Source organism: Poeciliopsis prolifica, unplaced genomic scaffold (assembly GCF_027474105.1).
Source record: "Poeciliopsis prolifica strain line A6 unplaced genomic scaffold, Auburn_PproV2 SCAFFOLD038, whole genome shotgun sequence".
In the NCBI taxonomy this organism is placed as follows: Eukaryota; Metazoa; Chordata; class Actinopteri; order Cyprinodontiformes; family Poeciliidae; genus Poeciliopsis; species Poeciliopsis prolifica.
This window is the reverse complement of record NW_026562413.1, coordinates 2310659-2338402: the sequence shown is the minus strand read 5'-3', so window position 1 is coordinate 2338402 and position 27744 is coordinate 2310659. Positions and strand designations below refer to the sequence as shown.

The 27744-nt window shown below is 37.8% G+C and overlaps 2 protein-coding genes across 6 annotated transcripts in view; one reads left to right on the top strand and one right to left on the bottom strand.

Annotated features, from left to right (window-relative positions):
- ptk2aa (protein tyrosine kinase 2aa) overlaps positions 1-327 on the bottom strand; it is a 65891-nt gene extending 65564 nt beyond the window's left edge. For all 3 annotated transcript variants that reach the window (XM_055054014.1, XM_055054013.1, XM_055054015.1), the window contains exon 1: positions 116-327. The gene's annotated coding sequence lies outside the window, so the exon portion shown is untranslated. The remainder of the gene's footprint in view (positions 1-115) is intronic.
- On the top strand, positions 144-26962 carry dennd3a (DENN/MADD domain containing 3a). Of its 3 annotated transcripts, XR_008607602.1 has the most exons (31): positions 1871-2030; positions 4846-4947; positions 5105-5251; positions 5330-5465; positions 5653-5768; positions 5849-5979; positions 6181-6292; positions 6399-6518; positions 6623-6721; positions 6807-6926; positions 7250-7365; positions 8067-8222; positions 8324-8420; positions 8505-8608; positions 9659-9843; positions 9922-10081; positions 10568-10724; positions 11138-11360; positions 12767-12846; positions 14318-14497; positions 14578-14748; positions 15767-15896; positions 16143-16250; positions 18607-18704; positions 20266-20420; positions 21662-21728; positions 21844-21916; positions 22009-22118; positions 22225-22362; positions 22523-22627; positions 23435-23522. XR_008607602.1 is itself a non-coding variant. In XM_055054004.1 (30 exons), exons 2-30 carry the CDS (start codon positions 4867-4869, stop codon positions 23654-23656), a joined length of 3792 nt encoding a protein of 1263 aa, XP_054909979.1. In that variant the 5' UTR covers positions 144-184; positions 4846-4866; the 3' UTR covers positions 23657-26962. The 3 variants fall into 3 exon arrangements, 2 of the variants coding, with proteins under 2 accessions (XP_054909979.1, XP_054909978.1); XM_055054004.1 differs by lacking the exons at positions 1871-2030; positions 22523-22627 and adding an exon at positions 144-184 and having other exon boundaries at positions 23435-26962; XM_055054003.1 differs by lacking the exon at positions 22523-22627 and having other exon boundaries at positions 23435-26962.
- Positions 26963-27744: the final 782 nt, after the last annotated feature.

Here is a 27744-nt window from a genome sequence, read left to right as displayed (position 1 = left end):
AGTGAATTTCACCAGCTTTTCAAACAGAGGAAACGGTAGAGGCAGCCAGGACGAGCCGCATCCCGTCACGTCTTTTAGCCGTTGAAAACCGTCCCGCAAACGTAACATCACTTACGCTGACTTCTTCCAGGTCTCCTCCCAGAGGTTTGGCTCTTCACCGGCGGGAAGAGACGGCTTCCACTCGGTTAGTAGTCCCGTTACTTCAGGTTGAAGAGCTGAGAGTTGTTTGAGAGTTACAGAGCTCCTGTCTGTCTCCGCTCCTTTCCCCAACTCTCTCTTTCTCTCTCACTCTCGTTCCTGCTTCCCCCCTCTCTCCACATCCAGCATTCCAACATGGCTGCTGCACGGAGCAACACACACACAGAGAGAGAGAGAGAGCGAGAGGGAGGGAAAGAGGAAAAGCCTGGCCCGAGGCACAGAACATAGCAGCATGAATGAATGGGTGTGTTCATACCTTAAAACACTTAAAATCCTACAACCGCTTTTTGTAACCCAGACGCAAGGTAGTTTAGAAAAACTTTCCTCTAGATCCGAACAATAAAACGATTTAACAGGGCAACTACAAAAAAATAAAAAATAAAAATGTACTTCTTTAATTTAGAATTTCTCAGGCTTAAAACATAGAAAATATCAATATTTTTTAATAGTTAAAACATAAATAAACCTATAAAACGATATTTTGTCAATAAACTATTTTTATAATAGTTTTCAGGCAGCAAAACGTGAGTGTGGACAATTTTATAGGGTAGGAATCCACTGGGAAGAAATAGTTGTATAAACATTAGGTTGCGAATGACAGCCTAAAGTGGTCTCTAATAGGTATCTTCTCGTAAACTAAACCGTATTTCAACAGTATTTGCTTCACTGAGCAGATTTTTTAAAGCACTTTATGAGATTCATAAAACCAATATTATATTATTGAAAATACAAAGTAGTGCAATTCCAAAAACAGAAATTTTCAGAGGGGTCGATATGTAAAGTCGAAACAAGTGAATCTGTGGTTCTTTGTTGTCTAAACAACCTTTTTCCATTCTTAATGTGCATGAAATTAAGAAATTATTGAAGATTTTATTAATATGCAGAAGTGAAAAGGGCACTTTAGTTCAATTGTTTAAAATTTGGAACTCACCTTGTTAAATCCTACGTGACCTAATTAGTCTATTTCCAAAACTGTGCTGCTGTGACATAAATTAGTCAAATAAAAGCTCTTTTTAATATACTGAAAAGCCAATGTTTGAAAAGCAACATTTAATAACAAGGAGTAGAAGTTGTGGTTTTTAAAAGTATTTTATTGTTTCTAAAATCTTCAAAATTTTAAATGAAGCTTCATTTTGTTAGTCCAAAACATTTTCAGTTCCAAACCTCTTCAGTGATTCTTTTTATCAAAAGGATCTATGGCGACATCTGGTGGCAATTTTATGTTATCACAGACACATAAATTTAAATTGGTATACTTTGGGTGTACGTAGGTCTAAACACAATTAAAATTTTCAAAGAGGAATGTATTGGTTTGTTGTAAATTTTAAACCAATGTAATGTAGCATATGTTGCAGGGTAACTTTGGAATTGGCTTAAAGCAACGAACATTTTTTAAAAAATATTAACCGAAATAACATATTTAAAGTAAGTCAACCAAATGGCAATAACTTACCTCCCGAACTAGGAGAAAACTAAAACAAAATTGAAGCTAATATGCAGCACATATACAGCATAACTAAATGATTAAATAATACACATGCAGTACCTAAAAAATGCGGTAGGTGGCGGCATTTCAAAACGTATCAAGTCATCTCTCTTATTGGCAGCTAAGCTTTTATTTTGACAGAGCACAGGAAAACAGTAGGGTCGTATCGCTGCCAAGTGTGACGAATCAGCGGTAAACCAGTGTGAGTGTCTGTGAATTTTGAATCACAGCGCTCAGGAAAGTTTGTGGAGTTTTTAAACGACTTTATTGCCGCGAGCAATGGCTGTGCTGGCAAGCTAACCAAATATCGGAACCGAACCGAGTGGAAATGATCGACTAATATAAGGTTTGTCACTTTTTTTCAATATGACTTGGGTTTGTCTTAACTCACTTTTATTGTGTCATAGTTCATGCAGTGATAATGGTTTAGATCGGATAAGAGCAGAAAACTGTTAACCTGTTTCTGGTTTTGTTTGTTTCAAAATTGTCAGCCATATGTTTCTCAAACAATGCAGAGAACTAGAGAGGCCAAAGGCAGTTTCTGCTTTTATAATATGCACTTTTTCCCCCTTTTTTTTTTTTTTAAAGGACATTGTTTTGAAACGTAAACATGTAAATAAGACCTTTTCTGGCACTTCTCCTTCGCGTTAGTCACTAGGACACACCATGAAGTTTGTTTTCCCTCATTAGCCAGTAAAAATCTATAACAGCTTTGTCTGGTGTCTATTAAAGGGGCATGTCACTCGTTTTTAAGAGGTCGCATTCTTCATGTGTGTCAGGGCTTTTTGCCTGTCATGAAGTTATGAGGTCGCTTATAAAGTCAGGGTTGGACACTTTTACCATAAAAAAAAGTAAAGAAACTAATTGTCCAGCATATTCAAGTGTTATTGCCTTTTATTTACAAAAGTCGTCGCTGTAAAAAAAGGGGGATACCAATTTTTGGGACTCTCCCGAGGATAAAAAAACTTAGAAAAAAAGTCATTATGTGACTTTTATCAGACTGTCAGAGAGGCAGTCTGTTGTGCAACCAGTGTTTATTTTTCAAGTTTGCTTATTAACAAAAAAGGGAACAAAATCCAAATATATGCCTTTGTTATTGGTCTCTGATAGATATGAGGTAAAACTTGTTAAACGACTTGAACGTTCTGCAGTGTAGAGTTGCCTCCCAAAGGTGAACACCAAATTCAAGTCCCAAGTATTGTTTGTGCTGTCTGCACTCAGTGCAAGCATGTTTCCTTTACTGTGCAAGTGCTTAGTGTGCCTTTCTTTAAAGTTCCCCCTTTAGGTTTTCATTAGGAAACTTCCTTTACCTGCATAGTGAAATTATTTTAATGCGCAAAATAATCATTGCCACTACTGCAAGGTTCAAAGTTCTCTCAATGAGGGGGTTTCAGGTCTATAAACAACTTAAGTGATGTTTCTTTTCCGTGACACAGCAGGGTTGTTAGTCAGAGGCCGGAATGACCCGAAGACTTTAAGAGGGAATGCATGACAAAGGTGAAACACACAGTGTGTTGAAATAAGAATAATGATAGAAATTAAGTGATTGGCTTTAGGGAAAAAAAATACAAGCATAAACCGAAAGGGAAACCAGCAAGACATGACTAAAAGATTCGATAGAAGAAATATTTAATATGATGAAAAGAAGGCTAATGTATTAAACGTCTCAATTTCAGCCTTTAGTTGCAGCTAATGCAAGTCAGATGTTCACAGATGACCTGTGGTATGCTAACAGACTTACAGGACATGTCTTTCTGTGTTTGAATATAGTGCTTTTCACATCATTTTTCCATCCTGGAAGACGGTAAAAACCTACAAGTAAAGCTTAAATTTTTTTGCTATAGCACTATTGTGCCTGGCATTTTTAGAAAAGTCCCACTTTTAATTCAAAACATTTATTTAGTGGTTGTAAAAAAAATAAAAATAAAATCCTTTGTGAAGGAACAGAAAATAACCCCTAAAGCATACTTTCATATATTTAAACAAACCATCCCGCCTCACACCCTAAATCACATAAAATACATTTATTTTTCTTTGAATAAGTATTTTATTGAGATTAGTTAGAACATTTCATATCTTGACCGACTTAAACTGAACTTTCACCATCTGGAGCAAAAATTTAAAAGTATAAAACATCTGGAACTTTGACAAACAAGGCATGGAAAGAAACCATGTTTATCTTCCTGATATGGACATAAATGTGGATTTAGATAAATTCTATTGGAATTTTAACTGGATCCTTTTACGTTCATCAGATGAGGCAAAGAGGTTTTCATGTGAATTTAGTGTTAAAGCAAGAATGAAGCTGTGAAAAGGGACCTCATTCCCAATGTTTAGCATGGTAGAGGACCTTTTTGTTTTCCAACAACCCTGGACGCTTTGCTAGGCATCATCCATGCTCTGAATAAAAATCTGCAGCCTTTTAAATAATGCTCAAAATTGGTAATTCTTGTGTGTTTAGGAAGTACAGGGACGACAAAACCTTTGATTGTAATAGTCCTACTGTAACAAAACCAATCGTAAATTTTTCTATAAAAAAGTTTATTATACTGCTATAAAATATAAATCGTTTCTTTTACAAGGAGTATCAATGATGCGTTATGTTACCAGTGATGTTAAATATGATCCATATGAAAAGAACACCAGTGCCAGAGAATCTAAAAACCCCTCTAAAAGGGGTTCAGTTACGGTAATTTGGTAGTTTGTGGTTTCGATTCCTCTGATGAAACTTTTGGTTTAATGCACCAGTAGGTAACCCTGTGACACAGCTGCTCTGTGGAAGCAATGCTGCATGTAATTCATGAGAGAAAAAGTTGTTGACAGTTTTTAGTAGACTTGTGTTATGTTTTGCAAATATAATCAGTGCAGCTGTTTTGTCTTATGTAAAACTCTTTGAAGGCGTTTTGTTTTAAAATGATCAATAAGCCATCACAGCAGCATTACCTTTTGTTTGGTTTGTCACAATGTGAAAGGTGAGCTATCAATTTCAAAATTGTTTTCATAGCAAATATGAAAACAGATGCAGGATTTTTTTTTTTTAAAACAACTCTGGATTTTTAAGGACAATTTGTATTCAAACGATGCAAAATATTACATTATTTGTGATGCAATCTCATCAAAATGTCTCCAAGTGTATGTAAGTGTGCTGTGTGTGTTTCTAGGAGTGCGTGAACTCTGATGTGATGGCAGAGCTCCCATCTGGGCTCCTGGAGGCTTGTGTAGTGGTAGGAGCTTCCAGCGATAAGCTTCGAGAGATACCGCAAGTATGTATGCACATAAATGAACTGAGATAAAAAAAAAATTATCAATTTTTTGGATTTTCAAACTGCATCATTAAGTTTTTGATTATAAAAACATAATGACTTATCCTTGTACATCTACGACAAGTGCCGGGTAATGCGATTTTGCAATTTCTTTCAGCACACGAAGTCAAGTGAACTTCCCCTTCTGGATCCTGAGGTACTGCAGGTCCATGCTCCGCCGTTTGTTTCCATAGAGGCCAACTCGAACCACATCATTGGTCCGGCTTTCAGCCGTGTGCAGAGGAGAAGAAGTTTCATTAAAAAGGTTTGCTTCATTTACTAATTTATTAAAAATGAAATATAAATCATTCGAGCCAATAGCCATTTTTTCTGTAACCTGCAGAAGAGGCGAGATCGTGCTGCGGAGGTTGTGTCTAATGGAGATTCAAGCAGTCGTCGCGAAGCATCGCCTGCAACAGAGGACATCAGCGTTCCGAAGGATCTGGACCTCATCGCTTTGCCTCAGCTCTGTTTCCCTGGTACTGCTTTCATTCAAATCCATTTATGTACTAACTTAGTGCTTTTCATCATCAAATATTTGGGACATATCTTATGCAGCTTGTTGATTGTGCACCAATTGTGTTCACTTTCAATATTTCTTTTTAATCCCTCTTACAGCTTAGACTATGTTTGTGTTTTATTTGGCACCCCTTGTGTTTTGATTAGATGGTCTTCAGCTAGCCAGCGAGCAGAAAGATGACACTTATCACTTCTTGGTTTTTACTGACCTGTTTGGGAATCGAACCCATGGAGTTGTTGTCCAGTACTACAGAGCTGTGCAGGTACTAACACGCATGCAGCTTGATCAGCAAAACATTGATAAATTCAGAGTTTTATTGCTGACCCTGTCTTACCTTAACAGTCTATTCAGGAAAGTGTCTTACAAAATGGCCACAGATGGAATACACCCAAGTGTCGTCTGTTTGCTCCTTTTGCTGTGTGCATCATTTCAAAGTTTCCCTACTACAATGCCCTGAAAGACAGCTTGTCATGGTAACATCATTTTATGAATGCATTGCTTTTTGGATTATTTGATCATAATTTTACCTAAAATAATTATGTCAGATCTAATGGAAATCTCTCCAATAGCTAGTATAAGATGATAAAGCAAGATTAGAACGTCAACTCTTACCAAATTAATATATCTGTAGTTATCTATTATTTGTAATAATGCTTCATTCTCATCATTGCCAGTCTGCTGGTCCAGTTGCGGACTGCAAGACAAGCTGATCTTGAAGAAACAATCAGAGAGTTTTCAGCCAAGCTGTCCCTTGTTCCCCTACCACCTCCCGGACAGCTGCATGTGGTCAGAATATATTCCTGCCTTTCGTTGCATCTTCTGTACTAAATTCTACTTTCTTTTTACCCTACATTACAATAGATCTAAACAATAAAATGTGTTTGTTTGTCAGTCTTTCAGTCTTCGTCCCCTTCAAGTGGTTCTCCCGTCCAGAGACGATCAAGACAGTCCCGTTGTAGACATCAACCTTCACCTTCCCCTTCTCTGTTTCACTCACACAGCTCTGCTCCAGGTGGTTATTTCACAGACACAGCACACAGGAAAACATGAAGCCAAAACACCTGTAAAAATGCTATTCTAGAACAAACCAAGTTTTCCCATTGCTGCGTCTTCCAGGTGCTTTCCTGCCTTCTGCAAGAGCAGAGGATTGTCTTTTTCTCCTCAGACTGGGCCAGACTTACTCTGGTGGCAGAGAGTTTGTTGCTGTACCTGCAGGTTATTAGGTTTTTTTTAAATATTAATAAAAAAAGAGTTAAAAACAATATCCTTTAGTTTATCTCTTCCTGCTTCCTGCTCTTAGCCGCTGTCCTGGCAACAGCCCTATGTTCCTGTCTTGGCCCGAGGAATGCTGGACTTCCTTATGGCGCCGACCGCTTTCTTGATGGGTTGTCACATTAATCACTTTGAAGAGATTGCTGCTGTAAGTACACCACCACTATTTACTGCTTAAATTTTGCTTCCTAGTAATTTACTAGATAAGTTAAATTAAAACCACTGATGCAAACTAATGAATTCTTGGTTCTGTGCTGAAAAAATGTGAGGTTTTATAATTTGTATAGTGTCAGATTTGTCCTTATTAAATTCAAATATGGAGTTGAACAATGGCTGCTTATTCTCAGCTGTCTTCATCTTTATTCATTGTTTCATTGAAGCTCAGCTCACATTTTCACAGAAGCTTTCTTTTCTGCAGACTGAGCCTTTCTCTGTTAAACTATGCTATGTTTTACATGTCTCTGGATTTAGGAGACAGAGGACCTAATCCTTGTGAATGTGGATGACGGCTTTATTCAGACTTCCTGGTCTGACGCTGTTGACCTTCCTACATTACCTCTGGCTGCAGCAGAGTGCTTTATTTCAAGGTAATGAATGCTAACCCCAATCTAAAAGTGTTGCTGTGGTGCTGTTTTATTTAGTTATTGAATAAAATTTATTTGCATAAATGTTTTACATTTTTACATTGTTCAGAATGACCTAGTCAAGGTTTAGGCTTAAATCCAGTTGGCAAAATGTGCCGGGTCTTGGAAGCAGATGCTTTTCACCCAGCTGACATAGCCTGAGATGTTTTTACGAGGATAAATCAACAAAAAGTTTCAGCTTGTGGACGCGCACAGCTGGTAGAAACATAACTCAAAAGACTCTAGAGCCACAGTTTGTGTTTGTAATGAGGACACAATTCAAGTTAGGCTAAAAGTGTGTCAATATACCATTGTTAAACTGCTCTCTGAACATTTGGAAACTAAATGAACAAAATATTTTCCTAAATGTTTGAAGGTCAGGTTTTGAAAATTATGCACATTATAAAGAACATTTAGCTGATCTCTTGAATGACTTAGATGCTCCTAAACCTGTTATTTTATAGGCCAATTTACCAGTACTTCGTCATGTGCTCATAGTTCTTTAGTCAGAAGTTACTGCTGCTAAAAATAGTTTAATGACAGAAGTCAAATCTGAATCAGAGTTTAAGACAAGTTTACTTCCTGAAGGCTTTTAATTTACAAGAGTTGATAGTGGACATAATCCCCAAACTACACTAAATTTCTTTTTGCTGTGGGTTCTCCAGGGCAGAGAGCTTACAGCTTCAGTACGATTTGGAGCTGTGCCACCTTGGAACAGGTACAGATGTTAACACCCTTCGCTCCCAGCGTAGAGGCTGGCAGCAGAAACTCAACTCCCAGATCCAAAACATTGCCCTGGAACTAGTGGTCAACATCTTCAGGTGAGGATCCACCGAAAGATAAAAATACTGAACAGATTCAAAAATAAGAAAGTCTTACTCTCTACTGGAACCTTGTTTTTGTTTTGTTTTTTTATTGTCAGAGGGGTCCAGGACTTCTTAAACCATGAACACAGAGTTTTTAATAGTGAGGAGTTTCTCAGAACCAGGGAGCCAGACGACCAGCTGTTTTACAGAAAGGTAATTGTCGACCATTGTTAAACTAAGATGCAATCTCTGTCAAGCACACAGACCTGATTCTGACTCTGCTGGAATTATTCTCAGGTGTTGGAGACGCACATCTTTCACTCATTCCTGCGGGACAGGCTGAACCGGAAAAGAGATTCCTTCAGTCGCATGGAGCAGATGACACAAAGCCACGCTCACCGGTATGACGCTGGCATGATGTCACTGCTGTGGGGCAGTGATAAAAGTGTTGATTACTTTATTTAACACAAGTTCTGGAACTATATTTTTTTGTCATGTGTGTTTTCAATCAATCAGTTACTTTAAATATCAGTTATTACGCCTCTTGTCTCTTCTCTATCTAAAAGATGAAAAGTTTAAACTTTTCACTGACGGATTTATATTTCTTTAATTCAGTAAAAAAAATATGAACATTTTAATATTTTTTTCTTGCCCAACTGTTTAAAGTGGTCATTTATTGATATATTATAAGTAAAGGAAGATGAAGATATTACTAATATTCTGAAGCAAAAAGAATACTTGTAAATTTCACATGTTAAACTGCCTAGCCTTTTTATTTGTCATGATTAACGTTACAAAACATCAGGCTCTGTGTGGACTTACTCGAGAATGTAGATCATCTCCTCAACTTTGTGATCTCTGAAATGCTGCCAACATTTTGATAGATGGAGGTTGAAAAATTATCTAAAAAATAAATAATACGGAGCACCTTGGCTCTTCTTCATTGATCCTTCCTGTTTTCCATTGGAAGTCTCGCGCTGTATAGGGCTAAAGAAACCACACCTCTGTCTTCATTTGTAAAATCATTTTCACTTTTTCTTAATTTAGTAATAAAATTCATACAAAGTTTGGTGTGATCTGTTAATACTCTGGTGTTCTAAAAAGATTTCTTTTCAGTTTCTGAATGGCTGGTAACCAGTTAGGGGCCAACCATGTTTCTGGTCACCAGCTGATTTCTCTGTTTCATCTTAATTTCCTTCTATGTGAGTTTGGACCGTAAAATCCCAAAGAATCCCCAAACCAAAACTGTTCCAATTCTAAGTTTTGTAGCTGACATTAGTGATGATTTGCCATTGCCAAGCATATTGGGAGATTACACAATCCCATTTTTCTACTGAGCACTGGCTTTCTTGAATGACATTGATGTGGCAGAGTCATGGTGTAAATATTTATACTTAAAGTTTCTGAAGCTTCGTCAAACACAATCCTCTTCCCTTTTTTGTTCTTTGCAGGAATCGTGCAATGACAGAATCTCCACGCCGCCCTCCGATGTCTGAGCTGTCCAAAGCTGGCCCTGACCGCAAATTGAGCAAACGGCTGGGAGCCAGTCTGCCGAATCTCGACCAACCCATTAACGAATCAGTCACGTTGAACGTCAACAGACTACTCTCCATTCGGAAGATTAGTCCCGACAGTGGTCAGTACTGCTGGCAAAACTGAGAATCATTTGAATATGATCTCAATCTCAATCCTGAATACATATTTTTCCATCTAGGGTTGAAGTTCCTTCAGAAACCTCTGAAGGTGTTCCGTCTCCCAGAGTTCCCGCCACCATTAGCCTATCATTATGTTCAGAACTATTACTCTGACATGGTATCCTCACTGGGGAAGGCTATCAGTGTGACACCACCTGATGAATCTGCGCTGCTGGCCAGGTATCTGCCGAAATGACAGAGAGGGTTTATAGTTTCACCTGACCAGATTGTTCAAATATAATTTTTTGCTGACACTAACTGAAGAACAATCATATGATTCAGCACTGAAGTAATGCAAATAAAATGTGGCAATTACCCATTTGATTATGTAATCTTTCTGGTTAGGTAATTCCTGCCTCAGCTTCTGACTGCTAGCGTCCTTAAAGAAATAAAAAAAATCCACCTTTCTGCTGGATTTTCCTCTGTATCTTTATTTAGTACAAAGCCTGCTTCTAGAAGAACCGGTTATAGCTCATGAGTCATGAAGATTTCATCATTGTGTCCTCATGGTCTTTGTTTTTGTTTGTGTTTCAGGCATTGTGAGATAATTAGCTGCTTTTCAAGATTTCAGAGCCCCTTAGTAAATTTCCTAAAGGGCTCTAGATGATCAGTTAAATCTTGTTACGGTTTACATGAAGCTTATCCAGTCTGTTCTTCTGTGTGCAGATACCATTACCTCCGGGGTTTGGTGAACACTGTGTCCAACAGGCGTCTGGATGCATTAGAGGATTTCCATAGTCTTTATAAGACCGACGCTGAAATCTTCCCTTCTCAGATGGTTAACTCTTTAATAGACTCCCTGCCGGATGTTGAGCGGGTACAGGTCAGTTCAGACCAACTCCACTGGGGTTTTTTATTATTGAATCTAGAAACAAAAACTACTGCTCAGCTATAAATGTTACTTGTACATTGCCCTAATATTCCTGCCCATTTTCAATCACATTACACAAGGTAGTGCATAATTTATTAAGGAGAACTAAAAGGGGTGTAATTAACAAATCTACACCAGTCATTTGTTTTTTAGATTTTTTAATGTCTTTTGAAAATAATCCACCTTTTTCCTTTTTCCTCTATCACATAATATTTAAGTAAAAAGTATTGAAGTTTGTACTTGTAACGCACCATATCAGACAAAAGGTTTTGGGATGGGCTTATTTCACTCATTGTATTTTACCAGTGGCTAACAGTGACATGGACAGCAACACCTCAGTATTGAATATCAAATGCTCTTTGCAGGCGGACAGAAGGCCAGAAATCAAACGCCTAATCAGTCGGCTGAAGAGGGAACAGGAACGGGAGCGTGCGATCCAGGGCACAGGGCAGGAAGACGCAACAGTAAAGCGTTTCCAGCTGCCGAAAAAATACATGCACTTGGAGGAGTTTGTGAAATGTGTGCAGGAGTCTGGCATCGTAAAAGACCAAGGAACCATTCACAGACTGTTTGATGCTCTAACCGTAGGTAAGGAGGAAATTTTTACTGTACTTTGTTACATGTGTGTTTGGCTTCATTACAGTTAATGAGGGACACACTGTTTATTGCTGGTTTGTACTTTAGCTTATGGTTGTTTTATAAACTCCAAGGTTTTGAATTGCTTGCTCTTTACTATTGTCTGCAGGAATCTGTGCTCTGACTTCTGCTTTTTCAGGCAAACATTTATTCCTTGGGTTAATTATTGACTTACCCCATCTGAAGAGTTTGCCACATACATTTCCAGATTAAACCAAGGCCTTAGATAAGCTTTGTTCTACTCTAGCATTTGTGTGCATGTTGTACACATTCTACAAATGTTTCCATATGGGACTAACTTGAATAACACTTGAATGTAGCTCTGCTTTATCTTTGAATATTCAAGATTTTTTTCAACATTAAAGTTCTTGATAATGTCTTTAAACCCAGTGAAAGAAAGCTGACAGATTAGCGTGAGACCTGCTCTCTTTTCTCTCTCATTGGTTGTCATGTTTGCTAATGTATTTCTGTTTAAGGGTTTTTTTCTTGAGTGAAGGTAGTTTTTGATGTGAAAATTACTTTCCTAATTATGCAATCAAACATATTCATTTAATATCCATATTGTTGCTGTTTGTAACAAATTATATAACCAATATTGATGTGTCTGTCAGTTGCTTGGGAAATTCTGTCTCATCATAAAATGCACACTATTTTCTTCACAATATATTTACAAAGAAAATGAATTTATGGTGGAGTTTTCCAGACATGCAACATAACCTTTTTTCTCTCCTCTCTATTTTTAACCTCACATGTTATAGGTAATCAAGTTTTTTATTGTTGGAGTGTTTGGAAACACTCTCAGACATATATGGAAGTAGATTGTCGGGACTTAGGTTAAAAATTAAAAGGTGACGATGTCTTTAAAAATCTGAAAGTGTCAGATTCTCAGTGTACATCATCAGTGATCCCATGCTGTCTGCTTTTAAGTGGTGACACTAAGCTGCTTAATTGGTGCTTTTAACTCAGCAAAGGATGTATAGGATTACATTTAGTTGACTTGACTCAACTCATATGGCTAAAAATTACATGGTTGTGTCTCGGTGGATGAGAGCACACACAGCTGCTGTGTTGATGTTGTGCTGAAGGCCAGCTCCAGCTGCTCACTCTGCAGGCATGCTGGCACATCAAACAGCCTAAAAGAGAAAGAAAAATGTATCTTAGCCACCAACCAGATGGTTGGGCATGTTTGTGTGCAACAGAGCTCTTCAAACAAGACTGCTCTGTCGGCAGTCTTAAGAAAAACAACCTGTGGTTCAACTCAGTATTCAACCAGTGTATTTTGTGTGTGTGTGTATGTGTGTGTGTGCGTGCGTGCGTGCGTGTGTGTGTGTGTGTGTTGGTGCGTGCCTGTATTGCAGGTCACCAGAAGCAGGTTGGTCCAGACTTATTCAGAGTCTTTTACACCATCTGGAAGGAGACTGAGGCCGAGGCTCAAGAGGTGTGCACCAAAAATTAAATGTGTTGATATCCATACCTGCAACAGGAGAGAACTTTGTAGAAAAGATTTTAATTTGTCAATTATGGAAATGTGTGTTTCCGTAATTGACAAATTTTGTTTTGTTTTGTTTTTAAATGTGTGAGTAAATGTTAGGAGAAATTTCCAAGCAATTTCTTTTTCACCTGTTCTGCATGAGGCCTCTGCTTTCTTTCTGCTCTACATTCACGAAATACAGACAAACATGCCCATCGAGTCCAGCTGACGTGAGCAGCCTGCTCCTATTTTTCCGTCACACAGTGTTTGTTCTTGTCTGCAGATGCTAAAACAGCACACACAGAAATGATTTTAGAGATAGAGAAACATGCTGCCTGCCTAGTGACCTCTAGGTACAAGCAAGAGTGAGACGTTCCTCAAAACATTTTTGAGAACAATGTCTGTCCTTATCAGGGAGGAATCAGATCGGTGGTGGTATTTCCAAATGAAAACAAGATGGAGATATTTGTGACGCATGGCGCTGCAAATTGTTAGAGTCAGCAGAATGTTTCGTCCATTTTACTGATTTGTCACAAGATAAAAAGCATTGACTGAAGTAGGATCAAATTGTTTAATCATTGCACGTGGCTCATAAATTATTTACTGTATTAGTTTTCCGGTAAAACTTTAAAGGTCTCCGATTGATTAGCAGTTAAATTTTTGATTGAATAAAAAAACTGCTTTAACTTCTAGTGCACAATGCTCAACATATGAAGCCGGCAGTGCAGACAGCAGGTTCCTTCTTCTCCTTTATTTTCCTCTTGCATTATACAGCTTTTATCAGATGGTATTTATTTCATGCAATTTTCATGTCCCGAATAGTTCTAGTCGTGGAGGAACAACAGCAGTTTGCATAAAGGTTAATAAATATGGCAATATTTTTCCCTAAATTAATGCAAATGTTCTATTTAAATGTGAAAATAATATGTTTGCCCATTTGTGTTATTTAAGTTTATGATCCTTTGTGTGTAATTTGATAATTAGATGGATGATTAGATTCATATTTTCCCTCATGTTTATCATTTAAAAAAGCAAAAAAGAAAATATTGAGTGCTTGAGTTTAATTAGATGTTTCTAGAGACCTTGTATAAAACCTCTTTGTAGACTTTTCTTTTAAATATTAAATATTACATTGGCGATTGCAGGTTCCTGTGTTGCGATTTACACCTCATGCTCTTTTCTTATACATTCTGTCACATTGCAACCACAAGCTTTACTTCATTTTGTCTGAAATACCAACACCAGGTGGGGTATAGTTGTAAAAGATATACGACTTAATCATTTTTCTAAATAAGCAAATCTGAAAAGAGCGACATGGATAATATTCCCAAACACACAGTGCAACCAACTACAACTATCATTTTTGGTGATGGATTTTCTTTGGCTGTTTTTTCTCCTGGATGTAATGACTGTATAATTGTTTCTATTTGTTTTTAAGGTGTGTCTGCCAGCATCTGTGCTGGAGCACATTGATGCTACCGAATGCGTCTTCAAGCTGTCATCCTCCGTCAAAACAAGTCGTGGTGTGGGGAAGATCGCCATGACTCAGCGTCGGCTTTTCTTGCTGACCGACGGACGACCGGGATACGTGGAGGTGGCACAATATCGAGATTTAGAGGTGAGAGGAAAAACTGAGAATAAACAACACGAGCCAGTAAATCAGAATTTACAAAGATGACGACAATTCTTTGTTGACAGGAAGTGAGGGTGTCCTCTGCTCCCTTCCTGGTTCTACGCATCCCCAGCCTGAAGATCCGTGTTCATGGAAGGAAGGAGACATTCGAGGCCAACCTGAAAACGGAAACTGAGCTGTGGAATCTGATGGTCAAGGAGATGTGGGCAGGACGATCAATAGCTGACCGACACAAGGTAAAGCTTTGATCTTGGAGGGTGGGTAAGTGTAACTGGCGATATTAAAAAACTCGGTAGAATGAAAGAGAGCAATGGTACACCCTATCAAGATCAATTATTGAGTTATTTGTCACCTTTATTACCTTGTTTTTATCTCAATGTGTGTGCACATGTACACACACATGAACTGCAGTGACCTGTGTGGGTGTGGCTGAAATTCTGTCAGGTGCAGCTGACCAAAAATATGTGCACTTTAGCAAGAGGTTTCCTTTTTGAAATTGGACATTGTAGCTGAAACACACTTTTTTTTTCTTTTGTCTTTTAACTCTCCACCTGAATTGAAAAATCTAATTTCCTCTCATTAGTACTGTGCAGTCAGCAAGGTCATCATTAATGCACATGATAGTGTTTTTATATGATTTACAAGCAGCACTAATTAAAAAACTCTTAGACATGATGAAAAGAGCAAAAAGTCAGTATTAGAAAAGTTTTGCACAACTTAAACAAGGGAGTGTAAGTTGTATTTCTAAGTATTATACTTTTAGGTGAGAATTATCACTTGAATGCACCAGAGCGGCCTATAACAAACAATGCTTATGTAATTGCTGATTAAAAGTAGCCTTGATATAGTTATATTGTGGCAAAGTATTTGTCAAATGTAGTGTATATCCTTCCATCTATGAAATGGGTTTATTTAGTTCAGTCTTATGTTTCAAATGCCATGCATTCACAGTTTGCATGCTCCTCTCACCGCTGTTTACATTTGGCATGGATGACAATGGCTGAGATGTGAAAGCATGCAGAAGATGGCGGGGACATTGTGTGGTTTAAAGAAAAAAATTTGAAAAATGTGGGTCAACAGTAACAAAACATATGCAATATTCAATCATAAACATTTTTTAAACATTGTGAAGTCCTTCTATCTCTGTTAGATTGTTTAGTTTCATTCTTTCTTGTTAAATATGTACAAACAGCAGGTAAATAAATTTTTTATTATTATTATTATTTTTTACATCTCAAATATCTTTGTCTCCAGGATCCACAATATATGCAACAGGCTCTGACCAACGCCCTGTTGATGGACGCTGTAGTGGGCAGCCTTCAGAGCAGTAAGGCTATCTTCGCTGCTTCTAAACTCGCTTACTTTGACCGCATGAGTCTAGAAGGTGAGATAACTCTTTCTCCATCCCCTGCTACTGTGTTTGCTTTCGTTTCATTATTATTGCGTTCTTTATCTTTTTATCAGTCATGTAAGATTTTTGCTGAACCCTCTGCTCATAAAAGCTTCGTCACATAATACGTCATCTGAAAGTCTTTTTGGTAGAGTAATTGGTGCTTGGAAGTGCTTCCTGTTGCATCACCATGTAGTCATCCCATTAAAAGTTAATTACTTCTGTTTTATGCGTCTCCAGCTCAGATGATGGTTCCCAGCACAACTTCAGAGGCGCTGAAGCATAAAATAAATCCGTCTGTGGAATTTGCCGTACCCTTGGCTGTAGATGTGTTGTTGTACACTCCAGGTACACACACACACACACACACACACACACACATACGCATGCACCCCTACTGAGCAAATCTTGTAACTGAGCAGTCTCTGCAGCATTCCGGTTGACACTGTGGTGACAGGTATCAGGTTCCTCTGGTCTCTGATTGGTGCACATGGAAATCTGGATTTTGATTGGTCGTTTTTCAGCAGTTAGAAGTGTTTCGTAATTCTACATCGTATTGTGGCACCCACACTCACTGACTGACACAATTAACAATTACTAATTATGCAGTTAACCTTTGGTTTACAATCAGGACTTGTAAAGTGTGTATGTGCACATTAAATTTTCCAGCAGCACTTCCTCCTCATCCGGTCTCCCTTTTTGGGAAAGGGCTGAACTGAAAGAAATTTGTCAAATCCATTGAATATTGTGAAAACGCTGAATCTAAAGGAAGCTTCCATTTAAGAACTTTTCAAAAGTTCTTAGTTATTGTCAATTTAAGCTAACGTTTTTGGACAAGACCATATTTCAGCTCATAAATGTTTGAGTATGTCTCTTAACACACACATTTTTAAGCCACAATCCTCACAAGCCTCTTCCCTGTATTTTCTTCATGTTTCCCTGATCCATCACAACTGATTGAAATTAAAAGGTCTGTATGTTTTTCCATAACTTTGTAATGCGGAGGTGGTGATTCAGCCATTTGAATCAGGGTCTGATCTAAAAAAACAATCCATAAAAGTTAATGGCCCAGTTGAGAATTGCTGCTCTAAACTCACCTTGGCATTTTTTTTTGACTCCACTGCAAACTAAATATAGATTTCTTCCTCTACAGAACAACAGGAAGCTCTGCAAGCCTGAGAGTGACATTGAAATGAATTATTTCAGATTCATTTTTAGACAGAGGAAAACAGGGGAAAATGTTTAGACATTGTTGGGCTAATGCTAACACTATTCACACAAGATAATTCAGAGAAAAAATATATCAACACAATAAGTTTATTAAAAGAACACTCATTAAACTGAAAAAAGTTGAAACATATAAACCAATAATGATATGAACTAGCAAAAAATGTTTTACAAGTAGGAGTAAGCAGTAGTTTTTGGAAAATGAGGAGCATACAAACATTTATTTACATAAAATTAAAGAAAGTTCTCATCTATATATTATATTAATATTAAGGTAATCATTCATAGAGACCCATTTGTTAATAAGAAAATATTTAAATGTGTGTGGCCAACATGTGTCGTAACACAGAAAAGTGTCCCAAGAACGGTGCCCTGAGGAACCCCTCATGTGCTGCATATGCACTCAGATTTGTAATCTCTTAAAGAAACAAAAAATTTGAAGTGTCTTGTAGCAACATTAGCTTAGAAACTCAAAGATATGAGGTTTTTCTGATTATATTGAAAGATTTTACTAGATTATTAGCAGCTGTTCTAGTTTTTCCAACTTTTTTATTCTGTTTCTTGACTTCTGTCATGCAAAACTGGTAAGAGAAGTTTATTGTCTCACAATGGTTTTCATTTCAGCTGATTTGAGACAATTCTTATTGGCTATTCATCGTTTCTGGTTTGTTTGGGTGCTCCTCTGGCATTTTTTGCCAATGTTTAGAAACCTATTCTTCAGGCAAACTTTTACTGGTCAATCTAAACCTCTGTTGACCATTAAACATGACCTGTGACCTTTTTTGTTGTTTTCCTGTCTTTGTGGGTGGTGCTCGGTTGCTATATGGTTGAGGAAGGCTAAAAAGGAAACACCAAAGACTGTGGCCTTTAGTTTGCAGCCATCTGGGGCCACTCAGAAACAAGCTGGTGGTGGACCTACCACCAACTCAAATACACTCATGTGAATGACAAACAGCCCCTCTTTGCTGAAAAGAACACATCTAGCTATTCATGTCTGTCTCCCTGGGCTAGCCTCTCCCGCTTGAATATAGGTCACTGAATTGAGTTTCTGGCCCAGGACCAGTTTTCTCACCCCCTCATTCCTCACCACTCCCTTCTTTCAGTGTGTATGTTTCTCTCTGCTCCCCTTATGAAACCCGGGATGTTGCTCTCTCTCTCTTTTTTTTTTTTCTTTTTATTCCAGCAACAGTGAATATGTTGGAAAAAATGTGACCGTTAGATCAAGCCAGGGTGGAGTCGGTCTGCTCAAGAATACTGCAGAGCATGAAGGGTTTAGACTCAAACTGTCTAATGGTCACACCCAAATACAATCTGCTGCATTTGCAGGAAACATTTTCACCTCATTCTTGTATGGGTTTTACAATTCTGTGAATGTTCTGGTCAGAAAGTAAAGTTTCTAATAAATGTCTTTTGTGAAAGTTGTTTTTGTTTTTTGTTTTTATTAAGAAATGACTGATAAATGCTGCTTGTGTTTCAGGTCAGTTATGGGTGTCAGTGGGTGTAGGGAAGGTGATGGTCTATGATGCATCCAGCTGGTCCCTCATACAAACCTGCCAAGTTGGAAATGCAAGACTGGTAAGAGAAACCAGCAACATGCTGGTTATTCAAACTTCTGGTGATTTTCAAGGTTTTTTTTTTCTTTTTACAGAAAAGCTTCTTAAAAACAAAAGAAATCACACCCTCTGTTTTCTGCCAAAGAGCGTAACCCGTCTTTAGTCATAGTGGATATTGTTTTTCAGTGCTGATGTTTGGGACAGACGCACCTTTTGAATCTGCTTAAAAGTGCAACATTTTAAATGTATTCTGACTACAGTGTGGGGATTTTCAGAATAAACATAAGTATTCATTACATCCCATAAAATAAAATGAGGTTTTACCATTTTACCATGAGGTATAATTGAGTCATTCTCAATTATACCTTTCAAAGTCAAGATAAGAATTTGTTGAGATTCAGTTTTTGAGTAATTATTCCAACTCTGTAGACCTGATTTGGTACTATATAAAAACAAACTAAAGAAACAGATTATCATCCCTGCTACGCTATATTACCACAGTGTTGTCTCATCTGCCCTCACAGACATATAAAGTGGAGTAACTTCCCAATCTTAATCCATTGGTTTGATGTGACACCGGGACTCACTTTACAGATGCAGCAGCTTAAGCTCATCTGGAAAAGCTTTTCAGAATGTTAAGGAGTATTTTAGTGGACATTTTTGACCAGTCTTTCAAAAGCTCATCAGTGGGTTTTTGACACTGATATTGGACAAGATTCACTGTCAGGCGTCTGCAGGTCATTCAAATGACGGGAATCTATTTTTATGATGGTATCCTTGTATGCAATAAAACCACTTGTTTAATCCCAAGTGTTTCAGGGAAGAACTTCTAATTTATTTTACAGACGTTGTGGTCGTAAAAAGATGTTTATCTATTTTGGTAAGATTGGTGCGCATCAAGCATACCAATTGCTGAAATCCATTGGCCATCCAATGAATTATAAGTAAACTGAATTGATAAGGAACCATCATCTTCAGGGGTAAATTCACTAGTGAAAATCGGAGCATTTCAAACGCAATGCAAAGAGGAACTCAAAAGAACTGGGACTGAAGTGCTGGGTAGACGTAGGAAAACCAGTGATGAGTGAGGCCATTAAAATAAGAAGGATTCAGTTTGCTGGTAATCAAAAATATTTGACTCCGGAGCCAGGCAGGTTCAGCTGTCTGGCTCACTCATGCCACTGAAATCAGATACAGATGAAGCAGTTTTTCCCTCTGCCTTTTTTCTTTCATTTTCTTTTTCTGCTTTTTCTCCTTAGGACTTTAATATTGTACCTCTCTCTCTTGGAAAGAAAAATATTACACAGAGGTGTATGTTTTTTTAAACACTCATGCCACCTAGTGGAGAATATATGTTATTGTGTGAATGAGCTTTCCTTAGCTTTTTAAAATGTGTGTTGACTGGTTTTGTTGTATTTTTTTAAAAAACACCTATGTATAAAACTCACAAATTTCTTTAATAGATTGGATATTATTACAATTAATCTGACAGCATTAAAAAACTAAATATTTTTTGACTGAATGAAATAAATAAATAGTTATAATAATCCTGAAGCTTATCATTTAGGTTTGTATGTTTTCAGAACTGCATGCTGGGAGTTGACAGAGACCAGGTCTGGATGGGTTCTGAGGACTGTGTCATTTACATCATCAGTGTGGTGTCCATGGTCTGTAACAGGCAGCTGACTGAGCACAGGGCAGAGGTCACAGGACTTGCACTGGACAACGAAAAATACTGGTAATACCTTACTTATAACTTCTAAATATATTTTTTTTCTTCTAGTTCTCTTCTTTTAAAATGTATCATTGATTATTTATCATCAGAGGCTGATGGTTTGATTGTTCTAATCTTAGATGTTGAAATTTACATTTCTCTGAAACATACACGTTATGTTAGTTCTGTAAATACGGCAGTGTTGTAGTTCTCAAGACGGTTTGATTGTCTCGGTTTTGTCTCAGTCTCGGGCACTGAGGACTCTGGATTTTATTTCGAGACCACAATCGTGGAAATATTACTAAACTTACAGCATACTGTCCAGTTTATTTGTTAACATCTCTGTTTTCACTGAATGCAAAATGCACTGATTAAAATCCAAGCAATAACGTGACTTATCAGTTACGTGTTTCTGTTCCTCCCCACTTTGAGTGGCAGAAGATGTCTGTCTAATTGTCAGTAATAGAATTGTGCTGCATAAATCATAAGAAATGGCGACAGCTAATTCAGCAGCGCTTTGCTTTCATAGACGGTGGGGACTACACCTACATTTTTGTCACTTAGAAAAGAAGCTCAAGGAAAGGTAAGCGCCGTTGATATGATGTTAGCGAAGCTAGCTTTACAGAGACACATAAGCATTTGTGATGGGAAAATAGTCACTAACTGCACTGAATTATTGTGCGGATGTGTTGATTGTTTTCGGTCAAAGTGGTAGACATTACAGCATTGTGCTGCCTGGCTGCATGCAGTGGGAGAGAGGCTGAGAACAGTCATGGTGAGCGCCTTGTGCTTGGTTACTTCTTGCTTGTTACTCTTTGGTCAGTGCTCATAGTTGAGTGTTGTTTACCGTCAGGGTATTGCCTCAATTACTATGTTTGATGGTACAAACAGTGGTGATTTCTGACATGAATGATATGGGCAAATGCCCAGGGCGTTACCTTTTTAAGAGAAGCAGAACAAAGAGTTTGTTCTGCTTTTAATATTGGTTAAATTAATTTCAGCTCTAAGTATTTAATATCTAGGTGTTTTTATGGGCATGTGAATCTTTCAAATCAATTTGATTAGCAATTTTGATCATATTTCACATTCTATTGTGTCATGTAGCGCAGGGCGCTGGTCTTAGTCTTGACTCGGTCTTGGTCTTGACTCGGTCTTGGTCTTGACTCGGTCTTGGTCTTGACTTGGTCTCAAGTTAGGTGGTCTTGACTACAACACTGAAAAACGCATCCTGGATAAATATTTGAAACGTGTGCTGTAATCTTCAGCCACAAGGTGGCGTACTCCTGCAGTGCGGAGGGAACCGTCGTGGCGTGGGAAGTCTCGACTCTACAGGTGAGGGTAAAATCAGCCGGTTGTTTCCCCTCTCAGTCAAAATCTGGCTGAATAAATATTTCCCAGGTTGACTCACATACACTCATGTTGTGGATTTACTCGTCTCTTCTTGTAGGTGAAGAGACATTTTCGTCTCTCCTGCGATCGCCTGCTGTCAGTCTACAGCTGTGGTGGAGTTCTCTGGTGTTGTGAGTTTCTTTTCTCAATAAAGCAAGACAAATGAAGCATGAATGGGCTTCTTTTCCTCATTACTGATTGTACTTTCTCTCCCTTTCTTAAGGCGCTAGGGACGGTATAATGGAGGTCTGGAGGAATGGTACATTAAAACAACATATAAATCTGCCCGAACAACAGAGAGTCACGTATAGCTCTGCTCTGCTGATACCTGAGGTAGCACACATACAGACTGTCTACTATTATTATTACTGTGATTGTGTATTTTAAGAGTGTAAGTGTTGGACGTCCTCCTCCCTGTGTTTTCCTGTGTTTGTGTTAGAGCGAGGAGCTTTGGAGTGTGTGTATCGACTCTGCAGAGGTGTATATTTGGCACGTTAAAAACGCAAGCAGACCTATCAACCGCGTGATGCTGCAGGACTGCACTGGATGCTACTGCATGATTCAAGTCAAAAACCAGGTCAGTTCACAAACAGACACTTGTGAACAAAGATACTAAAAAAGCATTCATCTCTACAGCATAAAAGGTCAATGCCCGGACAGCACGGACCTCAAACTTGATAAAAGTACCGTATTTTTAGGACTATAAGCCGCTACTTTTCCCCCACACTTTGAACCAGGCGGCCTAAAGCCCGCTGCGGCTTTTCTGTGGATTTTTCTTCAAACACCAGGGGGCTCATCAGCAGGAAGTGAATCATTGGAAGTTAAAATAGGAAATCTAAGAAGTAAGTGCTCATTTTCATTTAGAACAAGTACATGCTAGCAGCAGGCACAACGGAGAAATTTCTTCACACTCATATGCAGCTTTTAAGTAGATTGCTATAGATCTGGCAGTACAGGAGAGAAATGGAGTCGTTGAAGACGAAGGGCTGCGTCTTTAATAGGACATGTATTCAGGACGCAGCGTCCTTGTGAAAAACCAAGAGCAGCGGAGATACCAGTGGCTTTTAGCCCGGTGTGGCTTATATATATACGTTTCCATTTTTTTTAAAACAACCAATGAAAAAGTTTCTTTGAAAAAGTGAGAGGCTCTGGAGAGAGTTTTGGAGGCACAGTGATGTTTTGGATTTTATTCGGAGTGTTTTGGAGGAGTTTTTTGGATTTTAAGTGTGTCGGTTAGAGTTGTGTGTGCAGATCCAAGAACTTAAAGGGTTAAAAAAGACACCGCTATATAAATTACTGTCATCAGTGTATGATAGTATTTCCACCCGAAATAGAAAATGAAGAAGGGCGCGACATAGATCCTGGAGGAAAACAGTTTGGTATTTATTGTAAGTGGAGGTGATGTAGTTTCTTCAGTAAGAGTCGTCAGCTAAATAATTTCTAAACCAGTTGAGCACTGATTCTTATCGTATCAAATCTGTTTAGTAGAAGTTTCTGGCCTAACAAAATAACACTTTAGCCAAATTAACAAATGAAGCTATACCAGTCTGGTCAGTGAGTTGATTAAATCATTTCAAAGCAGCATAATATTTTGGTGATTTGGGACAGGGAAACTATAACCTGCTCCTTCTCGCCGTCTCTGTGACCAGGTCTGGGTCGGGGCTATGGGCCGTAGCTCTACCAAGGGAAAGATTTACATCCTGGACACGGAGCGCTACGAGGTTCTGAAGGAGCTCCACGGCCACATCGACAAGGTGACGGCGCTCTGCTCCGCTGAGGACCGCTACGTCCTCAGTGGAGCCGCCAAACGCGACGGGAAAGTCGCCATCTGGAAGGTGGAGGATCGAGGACTGGACTCAAGCAAATGTTAGCTAAAACTAATGGACCTTCTCGTGAACAATGAAGGTTGAAAAAAAATACAGAGAAATGAAGGGAAGCCCAACAAAGACTGATAAATAAATGAAGGAATTACATGTGAAGCATCGAGTTTATATGAATTCAAAAACTTTAAACCTTTTTCTAAGACTTATGTTAGCAGCACTAACACAATTGACACTTTTTCAAGTTTTTAGCGAAGATGAACGACTGAAAAACACAAAGTGTGCTGATGGTTTTTACTCCAAAGTGTCTCACTTTACATTCTACATATGTGTTTATGTAAGGTCGTGTGCAATCTGAGAACATGATGTGCGTTAGCTTCACCTCATGCTGTGTGCTTGACGTAGAAATCTGCAGCTCCAAGGAGTCAAAATACCATGAAAATACAGAAGAGGCTGGAGATTTCAGCAGCACTGTGGGAAAGCGCCGACAGCGGTGCTTTAATACGAGGATGCATGGTGATGGGAACTGGAGTCGGCGAATACAACAGAGCATCTTGAGAACCTGTGCTTACTCCGAGCACAAAGCCTTAGAAAAGTATTCAGCCGTTTCACATCCTGCCACGTTACAGCCACAAACATTGATGGGTTTTATTGGGATTTAGTTTTATGGATTACCATAATTGTCCCGCTCGAATAAAAACCTTTTTAATCATGTAACAGATTTCCATGCAGAGATGTAAAGTAAAAAGTTACTTCGCTTCACAATTCTCTATTACTTTGTATTTGTCCAAGAAAACCAAATGAAGCACATTGTTTGTGGTTATAATGTGGAAAAATATTAACTAAAATACACAGCTTTCTTTTCTCATTTTTTTAATTTATTTATTTTTCTGCAATACATTTTATACCTTGTGATATATTTGGTTTGTAGTTAAAGTGACTGGAAAAGGTCAAAGTGTTCAAATATTTAACATTCAGATGTTTATAACATGCCTGTAAAATGCTTCAGTTGTTGGAAATGATTTGGTTTCTTGTATTAGCTGTTTAATCTCCAGATTTATATATTTCACTATTCATTATTTTTTTATTTATCTGCTGTATCTAATCAATTTCTAGTTATATGCATTCCTATTTTAATTTACGTTTTAAAGACATAATTGGGAAATCTTGTAGCCAAAACTATTCTTACAAGTTTTTACCAATAGTAAAAATATGTTGTAAAACAAAACATTTAATGCTTTATTATTATTATTATTATTAAGCTCTTTTTTATTATTATTTTGGAAGATATTTGTCGATTTTGGGTCTGCCATACAATTAACACAGCATGTCAGAAAAAGGATTTGATAAAATTGTGATTTTTAACTCGGTCATAAAACCCTGAAGAAGAAAAACTCATCAACAACTTGTGATGAGTTTTGATCTTGATCTTAAAATCAAGATAACTTGATTTATGAAACAGGACATTAATAGAAAATATACCAGCAGTCCACCTATAACAAACAAAAAAAATGAATGTAGTTTTTGAGGGGTTTAGTCAAATTCTGGCCTTAAATTCAGCTGTTATGCTGTTAAATCACCTTAAACATGCAGCTTTCAGTCTAAAAGAAATCCTCCATTGTTGCTAAATTAAAACATTTTCACAAATAAGAGTGGGACAAAATACCACTAGTGATATCCCAATTATTGCTTAGTATCAAGTGGACTATTTGTCAGTGTCACATAGTGGCAAAAACTGATTATTATTGAGAACATCCCTGTTGGATATTAAACTTCATTTGTTGATCTGTGTCAAAAATGGAGTAAAAAGAGATTTGTTATTAACAAATACTTTTTCAAGTGTCTTCTTCAAATTTTGGGGGGAAAAAATGGCTGTAACATTCACAAAAAATTATCTCGTTTTTAAATAGACTACCCAAATAACAAGAAAATGAAATTATCAAAATGGGAAAATTGTGAAATTTTGGTCAATGTAGATATTGATTGTCTAACCAGCTCTGTCAATAATCAAAATGGTTGCTAAGATTATTTTAGTGGCAAAAGGAATCAGTGTGAAGTTTATATATAAAATAGCAGTTGATTGATTATTTTAGACACTTTTGTTTACAGCTGTACTGTAAAAATTTGGTATATTTATTCAAGGTGTGAGAATATCCTTCTGTCCAATGCTTACAATGCACTTTCTAATAGTTATCAGTAGAGGGCGCAGTTTTACCAAAAAGGAACGAAATTGGTCCAACATTTCGTAGCTTCAGACCTGCAGAAAAATCGGTCACCTATTGAGTCTGCAAGCATTTCTGTTAACGTGATTACAGTGACGTCACAGCAGTATCAACAGCTTCAAATCATCCACATAAATTTGGAGTAGAAAACATGTTTTTGTGTTGGTTTGCTGATTTTTCATTGACTTCACACATTATGCCAGCTCTAAGTCAAAGAACTGACCTGCAGGAAGAAAATGAGCTGCTCAGCTCACTGCTGCAGTCTGCACGGTGGAAGACTAAACAAAGTCGAATAGACAAATCCTGCCCTGCTCGAGTGTCCTTGAGCAAAACACTAAATCCATGCATGGCCGCTGGTCCCCCGTGGGGCTGGTGGAGATGTTTTTCCCCTCCAGGACTCTGGCATTTACAATGGCCTGCACTTTGTGTGACTGTGCTGGTAACATTAAGCCATAAGCAGCTGTTAATCTCCCAGCATGCAGCTCCACTTGTTCCTCAGCACTAGTTGGGTTTAGGACGCTTTCTGTGTCTCCTGCTGAGTTTTTAATCACTTTCTCTAACCCATAAATCTTTACTTGGTAAAAGGGAGTTTAAGTTGTAAGCAGGCCCAAAATATACACAGCTTAGGGAACTAGCTTGGCTCAAAACCTTCTGCTGTTCTGCCAGAGACGCTGTTCTTTACGGCTTCAAGTCGCAGCTGCTCTTTGTCTTAAATTTGTTGCTTCAATTTACAAAGGCTGACACATTTCTTGGTAACGATGATAAAGATGTGTATGGTAGAAGTGTAATCTCACACTGAAAATTGTACATTTTGTTTCACTACATTTATTCAGGCAAGATTTTTCTTTTATAATAAAATTTTTATTGGTTTATTTTGATCAATAATTAGAAAACTGAACCAATAATTTGTAACTTTTTATTATTATTATTTGTATTCCTCCTTGTTTATATGATTACTGTTAGTTTTTTTTACGACATTTTAAAAGTTTGGTGCATATCAAGAGAGAAGATCTTTGTAGTGCTTATTTTTTCAATCACTAAGACGTACAAAACTGTTTGTTTACCCAAAGTTGGAAAATCAGGACAAAAATGGTGGATATTATTTAATTTTATTTTTGATTAAAATCTATATGTTTTTTTTGTGGGTTATAATTTAGTTCTTGTGTAAAGCAACATTTAATTTTCTTTTTATAAAGACGTGCACTAAAACAAAAACATAATTTATGTACAATATTGATTACGTTTACTCTTAGAGCTCTGATTCTTCTCTTATGGCCTCTTCAGTTCCTCTTGCATGCTTTCTAAACGATTTAGATCTTTGGGCTGAGAAAAACATTGAAGCCGAACAAACCATGGTTGGTTTGTATCTGGTGAATCATCTTTATCCTTTTTACAGATCTAATGATGACCCATATTCAGATTTTTACCACTGCCCATCAGATTTTTATTTGACATCTCTTGGTATGATAAACAGATCCTGAACGTTAAAATGATTCTCAGAAGCTTTCAGAAGATAAACAGATCCACGGCACGACAGACTCTGTGCTGTGCATGCACTTTTTCACATTGTTTCAAGCTGAAACCATGTAAGGTCACCAAAAACCTTTTGACGTATTTGACCACAATTAAACTTCCTGTAAGTTTAGCAGGTTGCACTTTTATAGCTGTAGAACCAAAAGGGCATTTTCCTGGCATGCCATCAAAACACGGTGAGCATGTTTACAGCAGTCAATGATTGTTATGAAGACTTTTAGTGGCCCTCAGGAGCCACTCTGTGCTGCATTTCTCTGTTGAAGGGTGTCTTTTATCTCTCTCATTATTTACTTCCTCTTTGTGGTTAAAGATAAAAACAGCTCCTCATTCAGTCTGGTGCTGAGTGGCAATAAGAAAATGTCCTGTCAGACATTACTTTCGGAC

Bases quoted from the DNA above. Each gene is read 5' to 3' on its own strand.
- dennd3a (XM_055054004.1), top strand. From the start codon at position 4,867: ATGGCAGAGCTCCCATCTGGGCTCCTGGAGGCTTGTGTAGTGGTAGGA. The intron at 10,082-10,567 runs GTATCTGCCGAA...TTCTGTGTGCAG, and splicing joins GAATCTGCGCTGCTGGCCAG to ATACCATTACCTCCGGGGTT. The intron at 22,363-23,434 runs GTCAGTTCACAA...CTCTGTGACCAG, and splicing joins TGATTCAAGTCAAAAACCAG to GTCTGGGTCGGGGCTATGGG.